At 45.0% G+C, this 18247-nt stretch overlaps 3 protein-coding genes across 12 annotated transcripts in view; all 3 read left to right on the plus strand.

Annotated features, from left to right (window-relative positions):
- CAMTA1 (calmodulin binding transcription activator 1) overlaps nucleotides 1–126 on the plus strand; it is an 89276-nt gene extending 89150 nt beyond the window's left edge. For all 10 annotated transcript variants that reach the window (XM_040263319.1, XM_040263320.1, XM_040263311.1 and 7 more), the window contains one exon: nucleotides 1–126. This exon is cut by the window's left edge and continues 3143 nt beyond it. The gene's annotated coding sequence lies outside the window, so the exon portion shown is untranslated.
- A 1551-nt stretch (nucleotides 127–1677) lies between these two features.
- Nucleotides 1678–11384, plus strand: VAMP3 (vesicle associated membrane protein 3). Its single transcript, XM_040263332.1, has 5 exons — nucleotides 1678–1806; nucleotides 3839–3920; nucleotides 7679–7837; nucleotides 8543–8594; nucleotides 9591–11384. Coding segments are annotated over exons 1-5 (315 nt in total). The 5' UTR covers nucleotides 1678–1804; the 3' UTR covers nucleotides 9611–11384.
- A 5062-nt stretch (nucleotides 11385–16446) lies between these two features.
- PER3 (period circadian regulator 3) overlaps nucleotides 16447–18247 on the plus strand; it is a 68995-nt gene continuing 67194 nt past the window's right edge. Inside the window, 2 exon segments of the mRNA XM_040263333.1 lie at nucleotides 16447–17261; nucleotides 17684–17829. Of these exon segments, the coding sequence (XP_040119267.1) occupies nucleotides 17083–17261; nucleotides 17684–17829 (325 nt within the window). The 5' untranslated portion in view covers nucleotides 16447–17082.

An 18247-nucleotide genomic window follows, 5' to 3' on the forward strand; every position in this document is an offset into this window, starting at 1 on the left:
GTTGAAGAACTCAGCTGCTGGAAACCATGCAAAATGTTTTGAATTGCCCTTAAAATATGGAAAATGTTTTCTGAATGCTTTATATTCTTTCTGCTGTAAATTAAAAATGAAGAAAATTTCCCCATACCATGTGTGTGTTGCTTTAACTTCACCTGATACTGAAATCCAAGGTGATCGGCAGGTTTTAAACCTTACAAAATCATTTCAAATAGTTCCTTCTATCTTGATGCTGTGTTTTGACATGGAATGCTACATAGTTTCAGATCTGTCCAGCAAAGAGAACATTTCTTAATAGAGCCACTGTTCCTAGAACATTTGCTTGTCCACTGTTGGATTCAAGGAGGATCTCAAAGAGCTTTATATGTGTATATTACATCTATCAATATTCACTGTCCTTGAGTTATTGATACCTTCTCAGGCACCTCTCAGCCTAAGTGCACTTATGGGAAAGATAAAAACATGGATCGAAATTCACCTTTTCAGTTAAAACCCTCTGACTTTTTAAAAATGCACCTTTCAGTTTACTACTAAGCCCAGCCTTTTCCGGAACACTGGCATCAATCTCCTTCCCTTTCATTGCAGAAACTCAACTCCCTGGTGGTCCCTCTTCCACCTAAACCATTCTGGAGCTGCTGTCAGACAAGTTTTGCATGATAGATCTCCCAGTTTCATGAAGCCTCAGTGATTTCTAGAGCCCACTGCATTGAAATGATATTTTCCTTTCTTATTTTCACTCCCTACTCAGTTTTATTTTCATCTATGCCCCAACCTGCACCCCCTGGTTGGTCTGTTCAAGCCGTGTCCAGGTCCACTGTTTCTTTGTTCATATGATTTGTTTCTCCCATGCCTGGAAAGTTCTCTTGTTAGCTACTTAACTCAATCCGAGTTTCACCTCTGTGACACTCTCTTTCTTATTCTAATATACACTAATATTTCCTTTTTCAAATCCCAGTTAGAATTGGAAAAGACAGTTTGATGTTTTTTCCATTTCTTATCTATTATGCCAGTTGACCTACTGGTCTTCTGTTTGTTTAACGCTGGAGTTGCCTTTGCTGGTAGGAACGCTTTAGTACAACTGAAATTCCTTGCACAGTAAATCACTACTCAGATTTGTGCCTCAGCCTCAACCGAAAATTCAGAAGTTGAGGACCTATTCTGTGCTTGGTGTCCCGAAATACATACAGAAAGGTAGAAAGTACAGTCCCTGATATCGAGATTTCCATGAAAAGATTATATTAATAATAAGATCTGTGCAATGACAGATATTTGTGTCACAAATGAACACACCAAAAGGAAGCCTAATCCAGTCAACGCCTGTAACAAATACTACGGAGGAACCTCCCCTCCCATTTTAACAAGTTTCTTGCAAAAATGTGTCTCCAGGACCACTGCATTAATGTGGAACTTTAAGCAGAAGCCCAAGGGCTGTCTCCGATGCTGTCGGTCAGAAGACTAACTCACGGGCCCAGAATAACGTAAAACGCCCACACCCTCATTTATCTCCGTGGTGCCTTTTCACGTGCCCCAGGTCAGCACTGGCTCCGGCAGCGACAGCCAGCAGTCGCCCAGCAACCTGCCACAGTGCTCGGTTGAAGGGGGCCGCCCCCGACACACCCCGCCCCCTTCCGGCGCAACCCTCGCGGCCTCGCGCGCCCCGCCCACCCCCGTCAGCCTCTCCCGGTGACGCCATCGCCCCTGCGCCGCCGGCGCCCCGCCCAGGTCCCAGGTCCTAGGTCCCCGGTCCCCGGCCTCCGGTCCCGCAGCGCCAGTCAGCCGATCCTGAGACTCTGCCTCCGCCGCCAAAATGTGAGTGACAGGACGCGGCGCGGAGGGCCCTCGGGCCCTTGGGCCCTCGGCTGAGACCTCGGCCCGGCTCGATTCCCGCCCGCCGCCCATCGGACGCGGGCGCTCCCCGCGCGGCTGTGCGCGGGGGCTCCCAAGGCCTAGGGGTGGGCGGTGGCCCCCGGCGGTGCGGGCTGCATACGGGCCAGGTCGGCACTGCGGCGCCGCCGGCCGCCCTAGAGGGCCCCGCGGCCGTCGGGCGGACGCGGAAGGGGTGAGGGCGGGGCGGCCGGGGTTTCCCAGAGGTAGGGAGAATTCCACCGCTAGCCCCGCTTCATTTCTGACACCCTCTCTCCGTCCCCCTTTTCCCCTCCTTGCCCCCCAAGTTCACTGAGAGGTGCTGTGACCGCAGCCCTCGTCCTGGAGCGCCTGCTCCCCGCCTGGAGTTGGGCTGGATTCCGGAAGTTGCAAGGGGAAGAAGGACCTCCGCCCTGGCTTGAAGCACCTGTGGTTTGAGTGGACTCAGGCGCAGAGCTGTGGGCCTTCTCCTTTTAAGCAGAAGCACTCTTGTAGTGGCCCTTGAAAACGGGAATTTCCCGTGGTAACAGTTCAGAGAACGCTAAGGGTCGGGAATCACAAGGACCCGCTGTCCCCCGCCTCAACCTGCTCGTCGCTCACCTACAGAGGAGAAAGGAATGGGTGCTTTCCCACGGTTCCTCCCGGAACTAGGGTCACCCCTCCTCTGGAGGGTTCCTGCTTCAGGCTGCTGTGCCAGCTGATCGCAGCAGTTAAAATCTAGATCGGTAGAATTATACAGAAGCTGGTCTGAACACAGTCTCCAGTGCAGCCGGTGGGGTCGACTTCCTAAACCTTACTTTAGTTTTCTGTAAAATGAGGTTAATAGTAGTAGTGTCCCCCTCAAAGAGTTTTGAGGACTAAATGAGAAAATGCTTGCAGCAGATGCAGAGCACATGACCTTTTGCTGTCATCTATCAGACAGTAAACTCTGAGGGCATGGCTGGGGTCTGCTGCATTCCTAATCTTTGACGCATGGTAGGTATGAAATAACTGTCTGTTGAATCAATGAATCAGTGGGTGTTGTAGGAAAGACACAGGGGAGAGACCTAAGACAGAGGAAGGATCTGTAGGAGAAGGCAAGGCTGTAGGCAAGACTGTATATAGGTATCTCTGAAAAATCGAAAGTATTGCCAACCAAGTCATGGAAGCAATTAGGACTTCCAAGCCAGAGTGCTCAAAAAAGATCTGTCTGGGGGAAAAGTAAAGCATTCAATGAGGATTTTAAAAGAAGGACCTCTCAAGAGAGGGAGACTTGCTTCATCTTATCTTTGCCACTCACACTGCCCCCACTCCCTGCATCCTAGTGTTCCTGACTCTGTTTCTCTAAGAGAGTCTATTTCTCTGTACTGGAAAAAGGGTGTTCTGTAATTGTTCACCACTCTGAAGACAGTTCTTGCCACAGTGAAAAGATCAGAAGAGTACTGAGTGCATTTAAGTAGCTGTATACCTTAAAACAAGCAATAAAAAAAAAATGGGAACATAGCATCTACCTATCTTAGGATCAGGCTTCCCAGGTCGCTCAGATGATAAAGAATCTGCCTGCCATGCAGGAGACCTGGGTTTGATCCCTGGGTCAGGAAGATCCTTTGGAGGAAGAAATGGCAGCTCACTCCAGTATTCTTGTCTGGAGAATCCCATGGACTCAGGAGCCTGGTGGGCTACAGTCCATGGGGTCACTGAATGACTAACACTTTGACTTTCATGTGAGGATCAGAGGCTTCAGTGATACAAAGGAGAGCCTAATAAACCTTCACTTTAGACCTCAGTCACTTTTAACATGTGGGTGAATCTTTGAAATTTTAGAGGAATTAGAAGAGATGTCTTTAGAACCTTTGTTCATTGCTGCAGAAAGGATGTTCATTTTCTGCTTTAGTTCTTAAATTTTCTAACACTGAGGGTCCTGGAAAATATCCCCATACTTAACAGAAAGGTGTTTGGAATCCTAACTTACTCTTGCCTGTGTCTTTACGTGTTTCAGGACTACAAATGCACCAGCAGGTTCAAGCGCTGCCGCTGGCAGTAGTAGAAGACTTCAGCAGACACAAAATCAAGTGGATGAGGTATTGCTCTGAAATGTTAAAAACCTGAATTATAAGCCAACATGAGAACACTCTGGGAATAGTTCTGTTTAGGAAAAGTGTCATAGAAATGTGAACGTAAGGAAAATTTGGACTATCCTAACTGTAACAAAAATTTGTCCCCTACTGTTTTGGGAGCCCTTTTCTAAGCTTCTGAGAAGTCACATCCTCCTAGTTTCAGGCCTGTTTTCCTTTAACCGAATCACACCCCTAAAGTACAGGCTCTTCTCCCTGAGGACATTCCTCCCAAGAATCACTTGGTGATGTATATTTTGCCACAGTAAGTTAGAGAAGAAAAAAGAACTGCTTTGTAAAATAATAAAATCTTAAGGATGAGGTCTGTAGATTGCAGAAGCCAGGATGAATCCTTCTGAACAGATTTTTCATCAGGATGCTTTTTACCAGTTACCCAGCCCAGCAAATCTCTGTCAGTTGCCATCCAGTACTGTGCAGGAGGTGGGTGCTGGCAAACTGCTGTAACCTAGCAGATCTGTGTTTGTAGAAATGTTAGGTTGGGAGGCCCTCAAAGCATCTTTTCTTCTGCCCTATACATGCAGACCTACAATGGAATACTATTTGAGAAATTCAGGCTCGTATTTCCCTGGTGGCTCAGAGGTTAAAACATCTGCCTGTAATTCAGGAGACCTGGGTTCGATCCCTGGGTTGGGAAGATCCCTGGAAAAGGAAATGGCAGCCCACTCCAGTATTCTTGCCTGGAGAATCCCATGGGCGGAGGAGCCTGGTGGGCTACAGTCCACCGGATCACAAAGAGTCGGACACGACTGAGCGACTTCACTTTCACTTTCAAAAGCCATCATAGCTGAGCAAGGCTGTCTTGGTCTTTCTGCATTTAGCTATCTTAAAAAGCAGAGTCAAACTAATGTTAGATCCCATTGTTAAATCTTATGGCAATATTTTGGTCCGATGGTTTTGTTTATGAACTAAATTGTGAATTGTTTACATTTTCATGCTAAGAAACCCATTCTAATTCCATCTTCCATGAAACTTCTATTTACTTAAAAACTCAAATTGGGTCCTTTTTTTTTTACATTTTAAAAAATTAATTTTTTTTAATTGAAGGATAATTGCTTTATGGAATTTTGCTGTTTTCTGTCAAACCTCAACATGAATTAGCCATAGGTATACACATATCCCCTCCCTCCCTTTGGTACTTTTTCTTTACCAAAGAGAGATTTTTTTTTTTTTTAACTGAAGTGGAAATTTGCATAATAACCACCTTAACGTGTATAATTCAGTGGTATTTGGTGTATTCACAATGCCCTGCAGCCATTCCTTTTGCCTAGTTCCCTTTTTCTCATCACCCTTGAAGAACACCTTGTAGGCATTTAGTAATCACTTCTCATTCCCTCTTCCTCCAGAGTGGTAGCCTCTCATTGACTTTCTGTTTCTATGGTTTTGCCTATGCTGGATAGATCATATAAAAGGGATAATACAATGCGTGGCCTTTGTGTCAGGCTTCTTTAACTTAGCATCATTTGTTCGACATTCATCCTAGTTGTAGCGTCCGTCAGTATATCATGCCTTTTTGTAGCTGCAGAGTATTCCATTGCAGATGGATACCTCAGTTTGTTTATCCATTCATCTGTTGGTAGATTTTTGAGTTGTTTTCCCCTTCTGGCTATTATGAATTGTGTTACTATAAACGTTTTCATGTGAGCTTCTATGTGGACATCTGTTTTCATTTCTCTTGGTTATGTATCTAAGGGCTTCCCTGGTGGCTCAGTGGTAAAGAATCTGCCTGCAATGGAGGAGATTACCTGCAATTCAGGAGATGCAGGTTCAGTCCTTCAGTAGGGAAGATCCTCTAGAGAAGGAAATGGCAACCGACTCCAGTATTCTTGCCTGGGAAATTCATGGACGGAGGAGCCTGGCAACCTATAGTCCATGGGGTTGCAAGGGTCGACATGACTTAGTGACTAAACCACCACCATAGTAATGCTATATTTAACTTTTTGAGGAACTGTCAAGCTTTTCCATAGTGGCTACACTATTTTGTCTTTCCACTAGCCGTGTCCAAGAGTTCCCGTTTTTCCACATTATCATCAACACTTGTTATTTTCTACTCTTTTGGTTACAGCCATCCTGAACTGATCCTAATGAGTATGGATTAGTAACTCTTTGTGGTTTTAATTTGCAATTCTTAGTGACCAGAGATGCTGAATATCTTCTCATGTGGTTGTTGGCTGTTTGTATAAATTCTTTGTAGAAATGTCTGTTCAAGACCATCACCAGTTTTCTAAATGGGTAGTCTGTTTTTAATGTTGGTTGATAAAGAGTTCTTTATATATTCTGGATGTTAAATCTTTGTCAGATATATGATTTGCAAATATTTTCTGCCATTCTGTGGATTGGCTTTTCATATCCCTGATAGTCTTTTGAAGCACAAAAGACTTTTAATTTTTATGAAATCCAGATTATCTGTTTTTTTCTCTTGTTGCTCTTGCTTTTGGGGTCAAATCTACAGCCAAAGCCAGAGATGTAAAGAGTTGTTTTCTTCTAAGAGTTTTATAGTTTTCAGCTCTCATTGATCCTTTTTGAGTTAATTTGTGCACGTGAGGTAAGGTGAGGTAAGGTAAGGTAAGGGTCCAACTTCATTCTTTCGCAAGTGGCTATCTAAGCACCAAGTTTTGAAACTCAAAAGTGTGATTCCTCCAGTTTTGGTTTTCTTCTTGAATATTGTGTCGAGTGTTCAAGGCCCCTTGGAATTCCATATGAATTTGAGGACTAGTTTTTCCATTTAGGCAAAAAAAAAAAAGCCATTGGAATTTTGATAGATTGAGTTGAATCTATACATGTGTACATCACTCCGGGGAGTTTTGCCATCTTAACACTGTTAATTAAGTCTTTCAACCTATGAATGTGGGATGTCTAATTCCTTTCGGCAATGTTTTGTAGTTTTCAGCATGCAAGTCTTTGGCCTCCTTGGTTTAATTTATCCCTGGGTATTTTATTTTTGGGGTGCTATTGTATGGAATTGTTTTCTTAATTTCCTTTTCATTGCTAGTTATGGAAGCACACTAATTTATGGCTGTTGATCTTGCACCCTAAAATTTTACTAATTTGTTTAACTCTAGTAGGGTTTTTTGGTAGATTCTTTGGGATTTTCTGTACATGGAATCATCCACAAACAGAGATTATTTTACTTATTTTCTAATTTGAAAGGAAAGTGAAAGTTGCTTAGTCGTTTACAACTCTTTACCACCCCATGGACTATACAGTCCATGGAATTCTCCAGGCCAGAATACTGGGGTCAGTAGCTGTTCCCTTCTCCAGAGGATCTTCCCAACCCAGTGATTGAACCCAGGTCTCCTGCACTGCATGAAGATTCTTTACCAGCTGAGCTACCAGGGAAGCCACCAGGAAGCTTTTCTAATTTGGATGGCTTTTAATTTCTTTTTCCTACCTGGCCAGAGCTTCCAGTACAATTTTGAACAGCAGTAATGAAGGTGGGCCTCCTTGTCTTTCACCATTGAGCATGGATGTTAACTGTGGGTTTTTCCATAGATAGCCTGTAACATGTTAAGGAAGTTCCCTTCTATCCTAGTTTGCTGAGTGTTTTTATCGTGAAACAGTCAACTCTTTTTTCTTTTTTTTTTTTATGAAAGTTTGACTCAAAAGAGTAAAGAGCTGACCTGGAAAAAAAAAATGCCAGTAAACTTCATTGAGGAGCTGCGTTTTTCTTTCCTTTACTTGTACCTGAGTGTGATTGTATTCATCAGGTGGTGGACATCATGAGAGTCAATGTGGATAAAGTGCTGGAAAGAGACCAGAAGCTCTCTGAGTTGGATGACCGTGCAGATGCGCTACAGGCAGGAGCCTCCCAATTTGAAACAAGTGCTGCCAAGTTGAAGAGAAAATACTGGTGGAAGAATTGCAAGGTACTTCGCTTTTAACTGGTCTTTATGTCAAGTCACCGTCTTGTCTCGGGGTAGACAAAGGCTACAAATACTGGACTTTCATGAGTCTTAGAGGTGAATCTGACTCCCCACACAGAAATTTGCATTGACTTTGAATCTAAAACTCTTGACTACATATCCTTTTTCTGCCCCCACAATTGAGAATGCTCCATGCTTTGTGGCTGACCTTCAGAAGTTTGTAGAACCAAGCAGGTCCAGAATCAGTCACAGACAGCAGCTCCTTCCGGCCCTGCACACAGACTGACAGGAGAGGGCTGGAACAGGAAGGTCAGTTTGCATGCAGGTGCAAATGGCTCCAGGGTAAAAGCAAAGAGGTGCTGGGGAGCTGCACATCGTCCACAGAAAAGCAGGAAGCACCACAAGAGGAGCAGGGCCCAAAGCAGAGTTCACAGGGTTGCCAAAGAAGTGGGCCGTGGTCACATCCCTTCCTGGGCTGGAAGAGTGACACTTTCTGATGCCTGACACAGGCTTAATTCGTCTGTCCACAGACAGATGCCTATCTAGGGACCATAAATCATTTGAACGTGTTATACAAAAGCAGATAGGTTGGGATGGGTGGGCACCTTAATTTCTCCTTCTGTGGCTAGAATGATAGTAAATGATACTCTTCAGTTGTCACGTTAATCTCTGGGTTTGAATGTGAAGTGGACGTATGTTTGGTTACAGATGTGGGCGATAGGAATCACCGTTGTGGTCATCATCATCATTATCATTGTTGGTGAGTTCTCCTGCTCCAAACTCATTGCAGAAAGTCTTGTCTGTTCACATTTGACTCCATGTACAAGAGCTCAGAATAAAAGTTCCCTTGGAGATGTTAATGTATCCCAAAGGTTTTCCTTTTCGTTAGTAAGTGTTGTAAATACTTGAGTGCTGAATCTGAGATTTTCAATATAAACATTATCCTGATCCATAAGTTTGATCTCTGAATATACTTTCATCAGATATTTCCTTTCATGAGAAATAGTATAGCCTAGTGATGAAGAGCATGGACTACTTCTGATCCACTCTACTCTACCATCCAGCTGTGTGGCCTTCAATAAGTAATTTCATATTTCTGAACCTCAATTTCCTCATTTATAAAATGGGAACAATAATACTACTACCTACCTCATATGTTTATTATGAGGACAAAGCTGTTAATATATAAAATGTGCTTAGGATGGTACCTGGCATATAATAATAATAGTTATATAAAGAAACATATACACCCACACTATCATTAACACTATTATTATAACCATTACTACTACTGTTTCATGGGGTCGCAAAGAGTCGGACACGACTGAGCAACTGAACTGAACTGAACCTCATATGTTTATTATGGACAAAGCTGTTAATATATAAAATGTGCTTCGGATGGTGCCTGGCATATAATAATAACAGTTATATAAAGAAACATATACACCCACACTATCATTAATACTATTATTATAACCATTACTACTACTGTAGACAGTATCGGAACAGCCCATTGCCATTAGTAGCCCAGAACACAAGAACTATTTAAAGAAACATGTCTTGGGTCCTTTTTCAGCTGCCTCCTCTAATCTTCGACAAAATGTAGAGAAGCCACTAGTAGGAAATTGGCCAGAAATTGAATTTCTAGTCACACTTAGACTGTAGTGTTTGATGTTTATTCTGTGTTTGCACCGAAAGACTAAACAGCTATTCTCCCTGCTCCCCCCTCCTTTTTTAAATTTCCTCTGCTTATTAGTGTGGAGTATATCTTCCTGAAGAACCAGTGAAACTCCAGCCTGCTGTTCAAGAAACCTCTTCAAGACTTTCGATTTAGAACCTGCTATATTATTAAGCTCACCTACTGTTCTATCTAAAATGATTATTTTTCTGTTAGTGACTGTAAAGTTTGTTTCCTAGGAGATGTGCCTTTGTTTTGTAATATGCACTCCAAACTAGAAGCGTGGTCAGCCCAGCCTCCGTTTTGCACAGTGCCTTTTCAGATTTACAAATGGGCTGATGGAGAGGACTTCTTCAGTTGCAGAGTGTTATAACCTAGCAGTAATGTTGTCTGGTTAGTTGCCATTGACTGCAGTTAAGGAGATTTGTTCCAAGTTAACTGTCCTCATCATATGACATTACCCTCATTTTAAAGCTCTGGGTAATCAGATTCCAATTTGTGCCTTCCAGAAAGAACACTACTGCCTAACACAAATCTGTGACAATAACAGGCTGTGCCTTATTTTGCTCTTTTTCTGATTCCCTCTAGCAGAACTCTCTACTGTTTATAGACACTACTGACTCTTGCTGTATTTTAAAATAAGATACTGGTAGAGTTTTTGCTTTTACATTAGATATGAAGATGTTTACTTTCTTGTTACTGTTATGTATCCCTTGCTAAAAATATTATTTTAATCAGAAATAATAATCTCTTTAAAACATTTTTATAAAAATATGGCTGTGACCAAAGTTTCTATCTTGCCAAAAAGTTAAATCCCAGTCAGACGTCAAGTTTGTTCCTGCCAGATAAATTCAGAAAAGTGACCAGTGGAACTCAAGATACCCTTCAGAATTAAACTTGTAATATTGTGTGTGAAACTCTGATATCCTGGCAGGGCTTTCTTGCCCTTGAAAGGCTATAGGTCTTGCAACTGCCCTTCCGATCTAGCATTTTTCCTGAGGTTTAGAGAGGATTTGAGCTCGATGCTGACCATCTCCTACCTGTGGGCAGCGTTTTACTCAGCAGTTTGCAGATCATCGGCTGTAAGCTCCAGTATGTTTCTAATAATACGTGAGCAGCAATTTTGTAGCCTTCACATGAGACCGTCTGCAGATGGGTCATTTTCTGGTCCAGTCCCCATAGACAACAGCTTCTTGCAGTTTGTTTCCAATTGTGATCCATATTCCACTCCCTAAATCTGTCTTGTAAATTTCACTTTCTACTAGGCATTGGTCAGGGTAGATGACCCTCTTCCCAGGGGACAGCTAACAAGAGACACTCTTTGACATCACAGACTTTCTGTATGAGACGCTGCTTTGGGCAGAGGTGTTGTCAGCTGAGACTTTTGTTGTGTACGTGAGACTTTGGACACCAGGGTGTGTGGCTTAAGGTCAAGAAGTCAGGTAGGAATGAAAACAGGCGAGGAGGCACTGAGGGGAAAGAAGCCTTAGCACCCTTGGGCTCACCGTGACCAGAATGTTCACAAAGTCTCGTTCACATGCTACTTGGTGACGTACAAAGCAACAGCAGTTAAGGTGCATCAGGACCTGGGTTCCACTTCTTTAACATCTGTTCCCCTGACGTCAGTGCAATGGTATGAAGTTGAAGACGTGCCTTGCGGTGTGCCCTGCTGGGAGAAGGGGACAGCAGTCAGTGTCTGGACAGTGGCCCACCCTCGTCTCAGGTCTCTGCCAGGTCTGACTCTGCAGCTTTGGTGCTTGGTCCCGTGTAACCCACTGGCTGCTGCGTTAACCCAGGAATACCCTACCTGTATCTGTGTGTTTAGCTGGGAACTCACCCGCTATAATGAACTGAATAAAGTGTTTATAAACATAACTCTGGTGCCTGTGTCCCTGATAGAGGAGTAGCGCGTTGTCCAAGTCCTGAAACGGCATTCCCTACTGCTCACCTCGCTCCCTTACAGACCCTGATTCCCCTTCCTCATTGCCTGAGGACCCTGATTTCGTCATACCCCACTCCCTGTATAAAAAAGTGCTCTTCAGCCGAGGAGATGTTGGGGAACTGGCTTCCTTATGGTCACTGAAACACTCAGGATTTGGCTTTTGAGTTTCTTAAATAGATGGTCTTTTGGAAATGAGTTGTGCAGAGCTGGCCAGCATGTGGTGGATCAGACAGCTGCCCACGTGGGACGTGGGGAAGTTGGCCCAGGTAGGGAATGGACATCTCCAGACCGTGTCTCTTGTTTTCATTCAGCATCTCTCTTTCCCCTTGAATATACTTCCACCCTTATTCTACAACCCCTATAGAACAATGTAATATGGGTGGAAGGAGACTTATGTTTACAATGAAATGCCACTTTTCAGTAGAATCTGATGAATAAGAGGTTGACTTCTTTCCATTGCCTCAGGTAAATGGTAACTGCTTCTCTTTTCTGACAAGCAGTCATGTCCCTGGAAAAGCACTGAGAATTCTGCCTTTTGTTCAGGACCTTGAGAGAATGAAATACATGTGAACCCTTGGTATCATTTTTAAGATTTTAAAGGAAAATCTACCATAAATGGGCTCCTCTTTCACTGCTTATCCCTTAAATGTCAGGGTTCCTTAGGGGGGGTCTTCAGCCAACTTCTCTTCTCATTCTACTTAACCACCCGCCCCCAGGCAATCTCTCTGCTCTTGATTTCTCCATTCATTAATCTCCTGATGATTCCTGGCCTATTGGATACAAGCCTCTCAAACTCTGTTCACCAGACAAGGAAACCCCTCCTTCCTCACGCTCTTCCTGTCATTAATTGTTGCAGAGAAGGGCCCCATCACCCACCCAGGGATCACTCCAGACACATCTGCTGAACTTGCTGGTATTTTTGGTCACCATCTGTTATCACTCAATATCCTGGAAGTGTGCTGTGTAACAGACACCCCCAAAATCGCAATGGCTTCAAGTTTTTTCCTCACTTGTGCTTTGTGTCTGATGCCAGTCAGCAGGAAGGCGCTATCATCAGCTCCTGCAGACAGGGTGGGCAACTTCTGTAAACATTCGTTTTAGTTTATCACTGCAGAAGGAAGGAACCATCGGGAATTGTGCACTGGCTCTCAAAGCCCCCATCTGGATATGGAGCCAGCAGCTCTGCTCACATTTCATCGACCACAGTGACTTAGATGACTGTGGCTCACCTCAGAGGTAGAAGGGAGTCCTACCTGTCACCCAAAGGAGAAGTGGAACTTCTATGAACATCTTCCTCTGTGTTGACATTTCAGTCAAAGAATGGGGGCAGATTCCCCTTGTCTTGTTCAGTCAGTTGTGTCTGACTTTGTGGCCCCATGGACTGCAGCATGCCAGGCTTCCCTGTCCTTCACTGTCTTCCAGAGTTTATTCAAACTCATCTCCATTGAGTTGATGATGCCATCCAACCATCTTGTCTAATGAGTCGTGTCCCCTACACGATAATTCTATATTTGCATCACGAATGAAATGTTTTTTTAAAGTATAGTAGTTTTTTCATTGGTTTTGAACAAGGATTAATTATTTGCTTTAAAATTGACCAGACTGCTTAGCTCATTTAAAAAATAAGCAAACTTACTTCCAACTGAGCTGCTTTTCATAGTAGCAGAAAGTTCAACCTGTAAAACTAGAATTTACTAAATAAACCAATTATGGTATTGTTATTATTAGGAAATATTTTTTCCCCTCATCCTTTAAATAGTTAAGTGCATTTAGAAATCTACTTGGCTCTATACCACCACATGAACAATCCCCTGTTGGCAGAAGTGCCTGCCTCTGGGCAACACTGTGGATTCCCAGCCTCAGGACTTCTCTCCAGCCATTGCCTCTTGTCTGCAGCTCTTCTTTTCTGTGCCATTCACCTCTCTGGAGTCATTCACCTCCTACTGGATCATGCCATCACTTAATAGTGATCTCCTCATCCCTGCCTCCAGTCAACAAATGCTTGTCTATAGCTCTTCACAGCAAAATTCCTCCCTATGTCTTCCTGTAGTCACCATGGCATGTCCTCTTTTTCTTCAGTCCACACCACTGAGACATCTGTAACCAAGGTCATCGTATTGGTGAAGGCCAACAGGAAATTCTCTGCATTTGTCTCACTCTGCTTGTCACCAGCATTTGATACAGTTGCCAGCTGTCTCCTTGAAATGCTTCATTATGGAGCGTCCAGGACCCCACACTCCTGGCTTTATTTCAACCTTATCTATGGCTCCTTATTCTTTGCCTGACCTTATCTCCCTATGCCCTGACGCCTGGCCTTTGGCCCTTCTCTCTCTGTCTGTACTCTGTCACTGACACCATTTCACCCACCACTGTGAATGCCATAGAGACTCTGATGACTCCCTTAAATGTAAGCTGTATCTCCACCCCTGGTTTCTCCCCTAAGCTCCCAGCTGGCAAATCCAATTGCCTATCTGACCACTCTGCTTGGATGTATAACGCACATCTCAAACATAATGTGTAGAAAACAATTCTCTATTCTCCATCAAAACCTGCAATCCCCAGACTTGCATTCAGTAAATATTTGCTGAATAAATGCAGTTTAACAAAACAGCTTCAGAGGAGAGTGAACATCATTTGAAAAAATAAGGTGGTTTATCTAATACCCAGGCTTCCCAAGTGGTGCTAATGATAAAGAATCTGCCTGCCTATGCAGAAGCCACAGGAGACGGTGGGTCATCCCTGGGTGGGGAAGATACCCTTGAAAAGTGGCAACCCACTCCAGTATTCTTGCCGGGATAATCCCAAGGACAGAGAAGCCTGGAGGGCTACAGTCCATGGGGTCGCAGAGTCAGATTCCGACACGACTGAGTACATGCTCACATGCATTCAATACCTAATATGACCTGCCACATGCCGCTTTACCCTCCTCTTTTATGCACAATTGCTTCAATTCATCCAGCCAATACTGAAGATTTCTGTACCAGGCACTGGAGACGTGCAGAATCTCTGCACAGCATCTTCCACTTCAGGTAAGTCGAGACACAATTAAAAAGGCAGAGGAACCAGAGATCAAATTGCCAACATCCACTGGATCATGGAAAAAGCAAGAGTTCAAGAAAAACATCTATTTCTGCTTTATTGACCATGCCAAAGCCTTTGACTGTGTGGATCACACTAAACTGTGGAAAATTCTGAGAGAGATGGGAATACCAGACCACCTGACCTGCCTCTTGAGAAATCTGTATGCAGGTCAGGAAGCAACAGTTAGAACTGGACATGGAACAACTGACTGGTTCCAAACAGGAAAAGGACTACGTCAAGGCTGTATATTGTCACCCTGCTTATTTAACTTCTGTGCAGAGTACATCATGAGAAACGCTAGACTGGAAGAAACACAAGCTGGAATCAAGATTGCCAGGAGAAATATCAATAACCTCAGATATGCAGATGACACCACCCTTATGGCAGAAAGTGAAGAGGAACTAAAAAGCCTCTTGATGAAAATGAAAGAGGAGGGTGAAAAATGTGGCTTAAAGCTCAACATTCAGAAAACAAAGATCATGGCATCCGGTCCCATCACTTCATGGGTAATAGATGGGGTAACAGTGGAAACAGTGTCAGACTTTATTTTTTTGGGCTCCAAAATCACTGCAGATGGTGACTGCAGCCATGAAATTAAAAGATGCTTACTCCTTGGAAGAAAAGTTATGACCAACCTAGATAGCATATTCAAAAGCAGAGACATTACTTTGCTGACTAAAGTCTGTCTAGTCAAGGCTATGGTTTTTTTCAGTAGTCATGTATGGATGTGAGAGCTGGACTGTGAAGAAAGCTGAGTGCAGAAGAATTGATGCGTTTGAACTGCAGTGTTGGAGAAGACTCTCGAGAGTCCACTGCAAGGATATCCAACCAGTCCATTCTGAAGGAGATCAACCCTGGGATTTCTTTGGACGGAATGATGCTAAAGCTGAAACTCCAGTACTTTGGCCACCTCATGCGAAGAGTTGACTCATTGGAAAAGACTCTGATGCTGGGAGGGATTGGGGGCAGGAGGAGAAGGGGACGACAGAGGATGAGATGGCTGGATGGCATCACTGACTTGATGGACGTGAGTCAGTGAACTCAGAGTTGGTGATGAACAGGGAGGCCTGGCGTGCTGTGATTCGTGGGGTCGCAAAGAGTCGGACACGACTGAGCGACTGAACTGAACTGAACTGAACACTTTCGTTTACAAAATAGTGTCTTTTACAAAAACTTGTCTTTCTCCAGTTGCTAAATGAAATCTTTAACTTTAGGAAGACGAGGGAAATGTTTCAAGTTGTGAGAATTCCACTTCTGAAAACCAGGTTTGATCTTCCCAGGTCGGCTACACGGCCTAGGTCCTCCCAGCCGCTCACTTCGTATCGGCAGGAGTGAGAGAAAGAAGGTCGTTAACAAAGATGGAAACGACGGGAACTCGAGAAGACATAAAGAAAGCGCTGCGCTAGGACGTCCAGCGCCCTCCTCCGGATGCCCAACCCGCCGGCTCCACTCTCCCGGACACCTCCTGGCGCTCCCTGGTTGCTGCTGCTGCTGCTAAGTCGCTTCAGTCGTGTCCGACTCTGTGCGACCCCATAGACGGCAGCCCACCAGGCTCCGCCGTCCCTGGGATGTTCCAGGCAAGAGTACTGGAGTGGGTGCAGCTGCCAATCACGTGGAGGCTGGGCCGATCCCGCCCACCCTGCCGCTCGGGGGCCCGCCCCCTTGTGATTGGTGGCTCCGGCGCCCTATCACTGCCGCGCTCGCTCCAGCGTCCCCCGTGGCCCATCCCCCGATGCCGTAAGGGGGCGGGGACTAGGGCCTCCTCAGGGTCCCTCCGCCCCCTGGCTACGCGCCGACCAGTAGGATTAATCATGTGCAGTCCTCAGGCCGAATCCCCGGCGTTACGTAACGGACTCTGAGGCCTCTGCCTTCGCTCCCTCGCCTCCCCTTATGTAACCCGGGGCTCCCCCGGGCCAATGGGGACCCGTAGAGCTGACGGCGGCATCCAATCGCGCGCCCCGGGGGCGGAGCCGTGTCACGTGGCGCGCGGGGGGCGTGGTGCCGGCGGGCGCCTGGCACGCGGCGGGCCTCGAGACCGCGCGGGGTCGGGACCTCTGGGCTGAGCGGCGCCGGCGCCGGCGGGTGAGTGCTCGTCCCGGGCGGGGTGGGCTCGGAGCCCGCCGCCCGCGGTCGCCTCAAGCCTGTACTGCGCTGTCGGAACTTTGTAGTTCAAGTGGCTTCTTGCTCGGTCCTGTTCCTGGGTGCGCCGCGATCATTGGGGCTGCCGGGGCCGGGGTCTCCCCCACGGCTGCCCACCCCAGGAGCCACAGCCGGGCTTCCGCAATCGAATTGTGTTTCTCTTGACACTTGTCACTTTTATTTCTACCCTCCCCCTCCAGGGTGGATCACCGGTGAGCGGAGACGTCCCAAATTGCAGGAAAATACTGGGGAGAAAAGTGCCCTCGGAGGAGCAGGGTCAGTAATTGTCCGCTAATGATGACTGACATCTGTAAGGCGTTGGCATGGACCACAGTGAGAAATACGGTTCGGTCGCCGATTGCAAAGTAGCAAAGATTAGGCGACTGACTGAGGGCTGCTGGGCGAAAGATGGATCCCTGTGAAGATGTAGAAAGGTCCAGTGGTAAATCTGAGAACCCCAGGGGGAACCAGCGTCATGAACTTGAAGGACCACAGGCCAGGGGTCCTGAGGCCCCCGAGAATGATGCTGCTGAGCTGTGGAGCCAGAAATGCGAGCTGCGGAGCAAATTCGTGCATACCAGCAACAGGTGAAATGACCTGATGTGTTTGTTCTTTGCTGGGGCAGTAGAAGGGAAAGACGGGCTTCCATCTTTTTGCATTTTGTTTATAAGCCTAGGAAAAAGTTTACCGGGAGTCTCCAGCAGCTTGGAATGAAATACCCTGGAGACACTGAAGGAAATTAACTATATAAGTAGGTAAAAAGTGGTTAGGGAATTGCTGACTCTAGGCTGAAGTGGGAATCATACAGTAGAAAAAGTTTGATGTTTACCAATTTCTTGACCTGTGATTCCCCACATTTAAAAAGGGGATAATAAATCTGTGAACTGAATGAGCTGATTCATGTTAAGTGCTCAGAAAGCAGGCATGGCCCCGAAATACACCGTTCAATGAAAGTTGACCTATTGTAATCCAAAATGTGAATTTAGAATTTTTTTTTTTAATCTTACAGTGAACAGCAAAATCAAAACAGAGTTTCTGAAGAACTTATAATGGTTGTCCAAGAAATGAAAAAATACTTCCCATCGGAAAGACATGGTAAACCAAGCACACTGGATGCCCTTAACTATGCCCTTCTCTGCGTACACAGTGTACAAGGTAAATGGTGCCCAGAAAATACAGTCAGACATACTTTTAAAATGCAGTCATGTCATGTCAGGAATTTACCATATTAAAATGGAATGGTTGTAAACACTTTTTCTTTTGACAACTTTCTTCTCAAAGGATTTTAAAAGTGCACATTCTGCAGTACAAACCTCTGTGGCTTCATAGATGATACATAATTCCTGAATACTGGAGTAATGTTTCTGCCATACAAATCCCCTCTGTGTATATTGAAAATTTTTGGTTTCAGTACCTTGTTCTGGTACTTTAAATTTATCTCGTTCCCTATGAACCAGAACATGCCAAATTTATAAGTTCAAAACCTTAAGTTTATACAGTTGTCAGTGTTTTAGGTGAAAGAAAAGACTGATCTTTCAAGGAAAATATTCCAAGGTGCCCTTATCCTAAAAAA

The sequence above is a fragment of the Oryx dammah genome, unplaced genomic scaffold, assembly GCF_014754425.2.
Source record: "Oryx dammah isolate SB20612 unplaced genomic scaffold, SCBI_Odam_1.1 HiC_scaffold_21, whole genome shotgun sequence".
Lineage (NCBI taxonomy): Eukaryota > Metazoa > Chordata > Mammalia > Artiodactyla > Bovidae > Oryx > Oryx dammah.

Excerpts from the sequence above, each read along its gene's own strand:
- VAMP3 (XM_040263332.1), top strand. Across the intron at positions 3,921-7,678 it reads CACAAAATCAAGTGGATGAG|GTGGTGGACATCATGAGAGT; the intron begins GTATTGCTCTGA and ends TGTATTCATCAG. Across the intron at positions 8,595-9,590 it reads CATCATCATTATCATTGTTG|TGTGGAGTATATCTTCCTGA; the intron begins GTGAGTTCTCCT and ends TCTGCTTATTAG.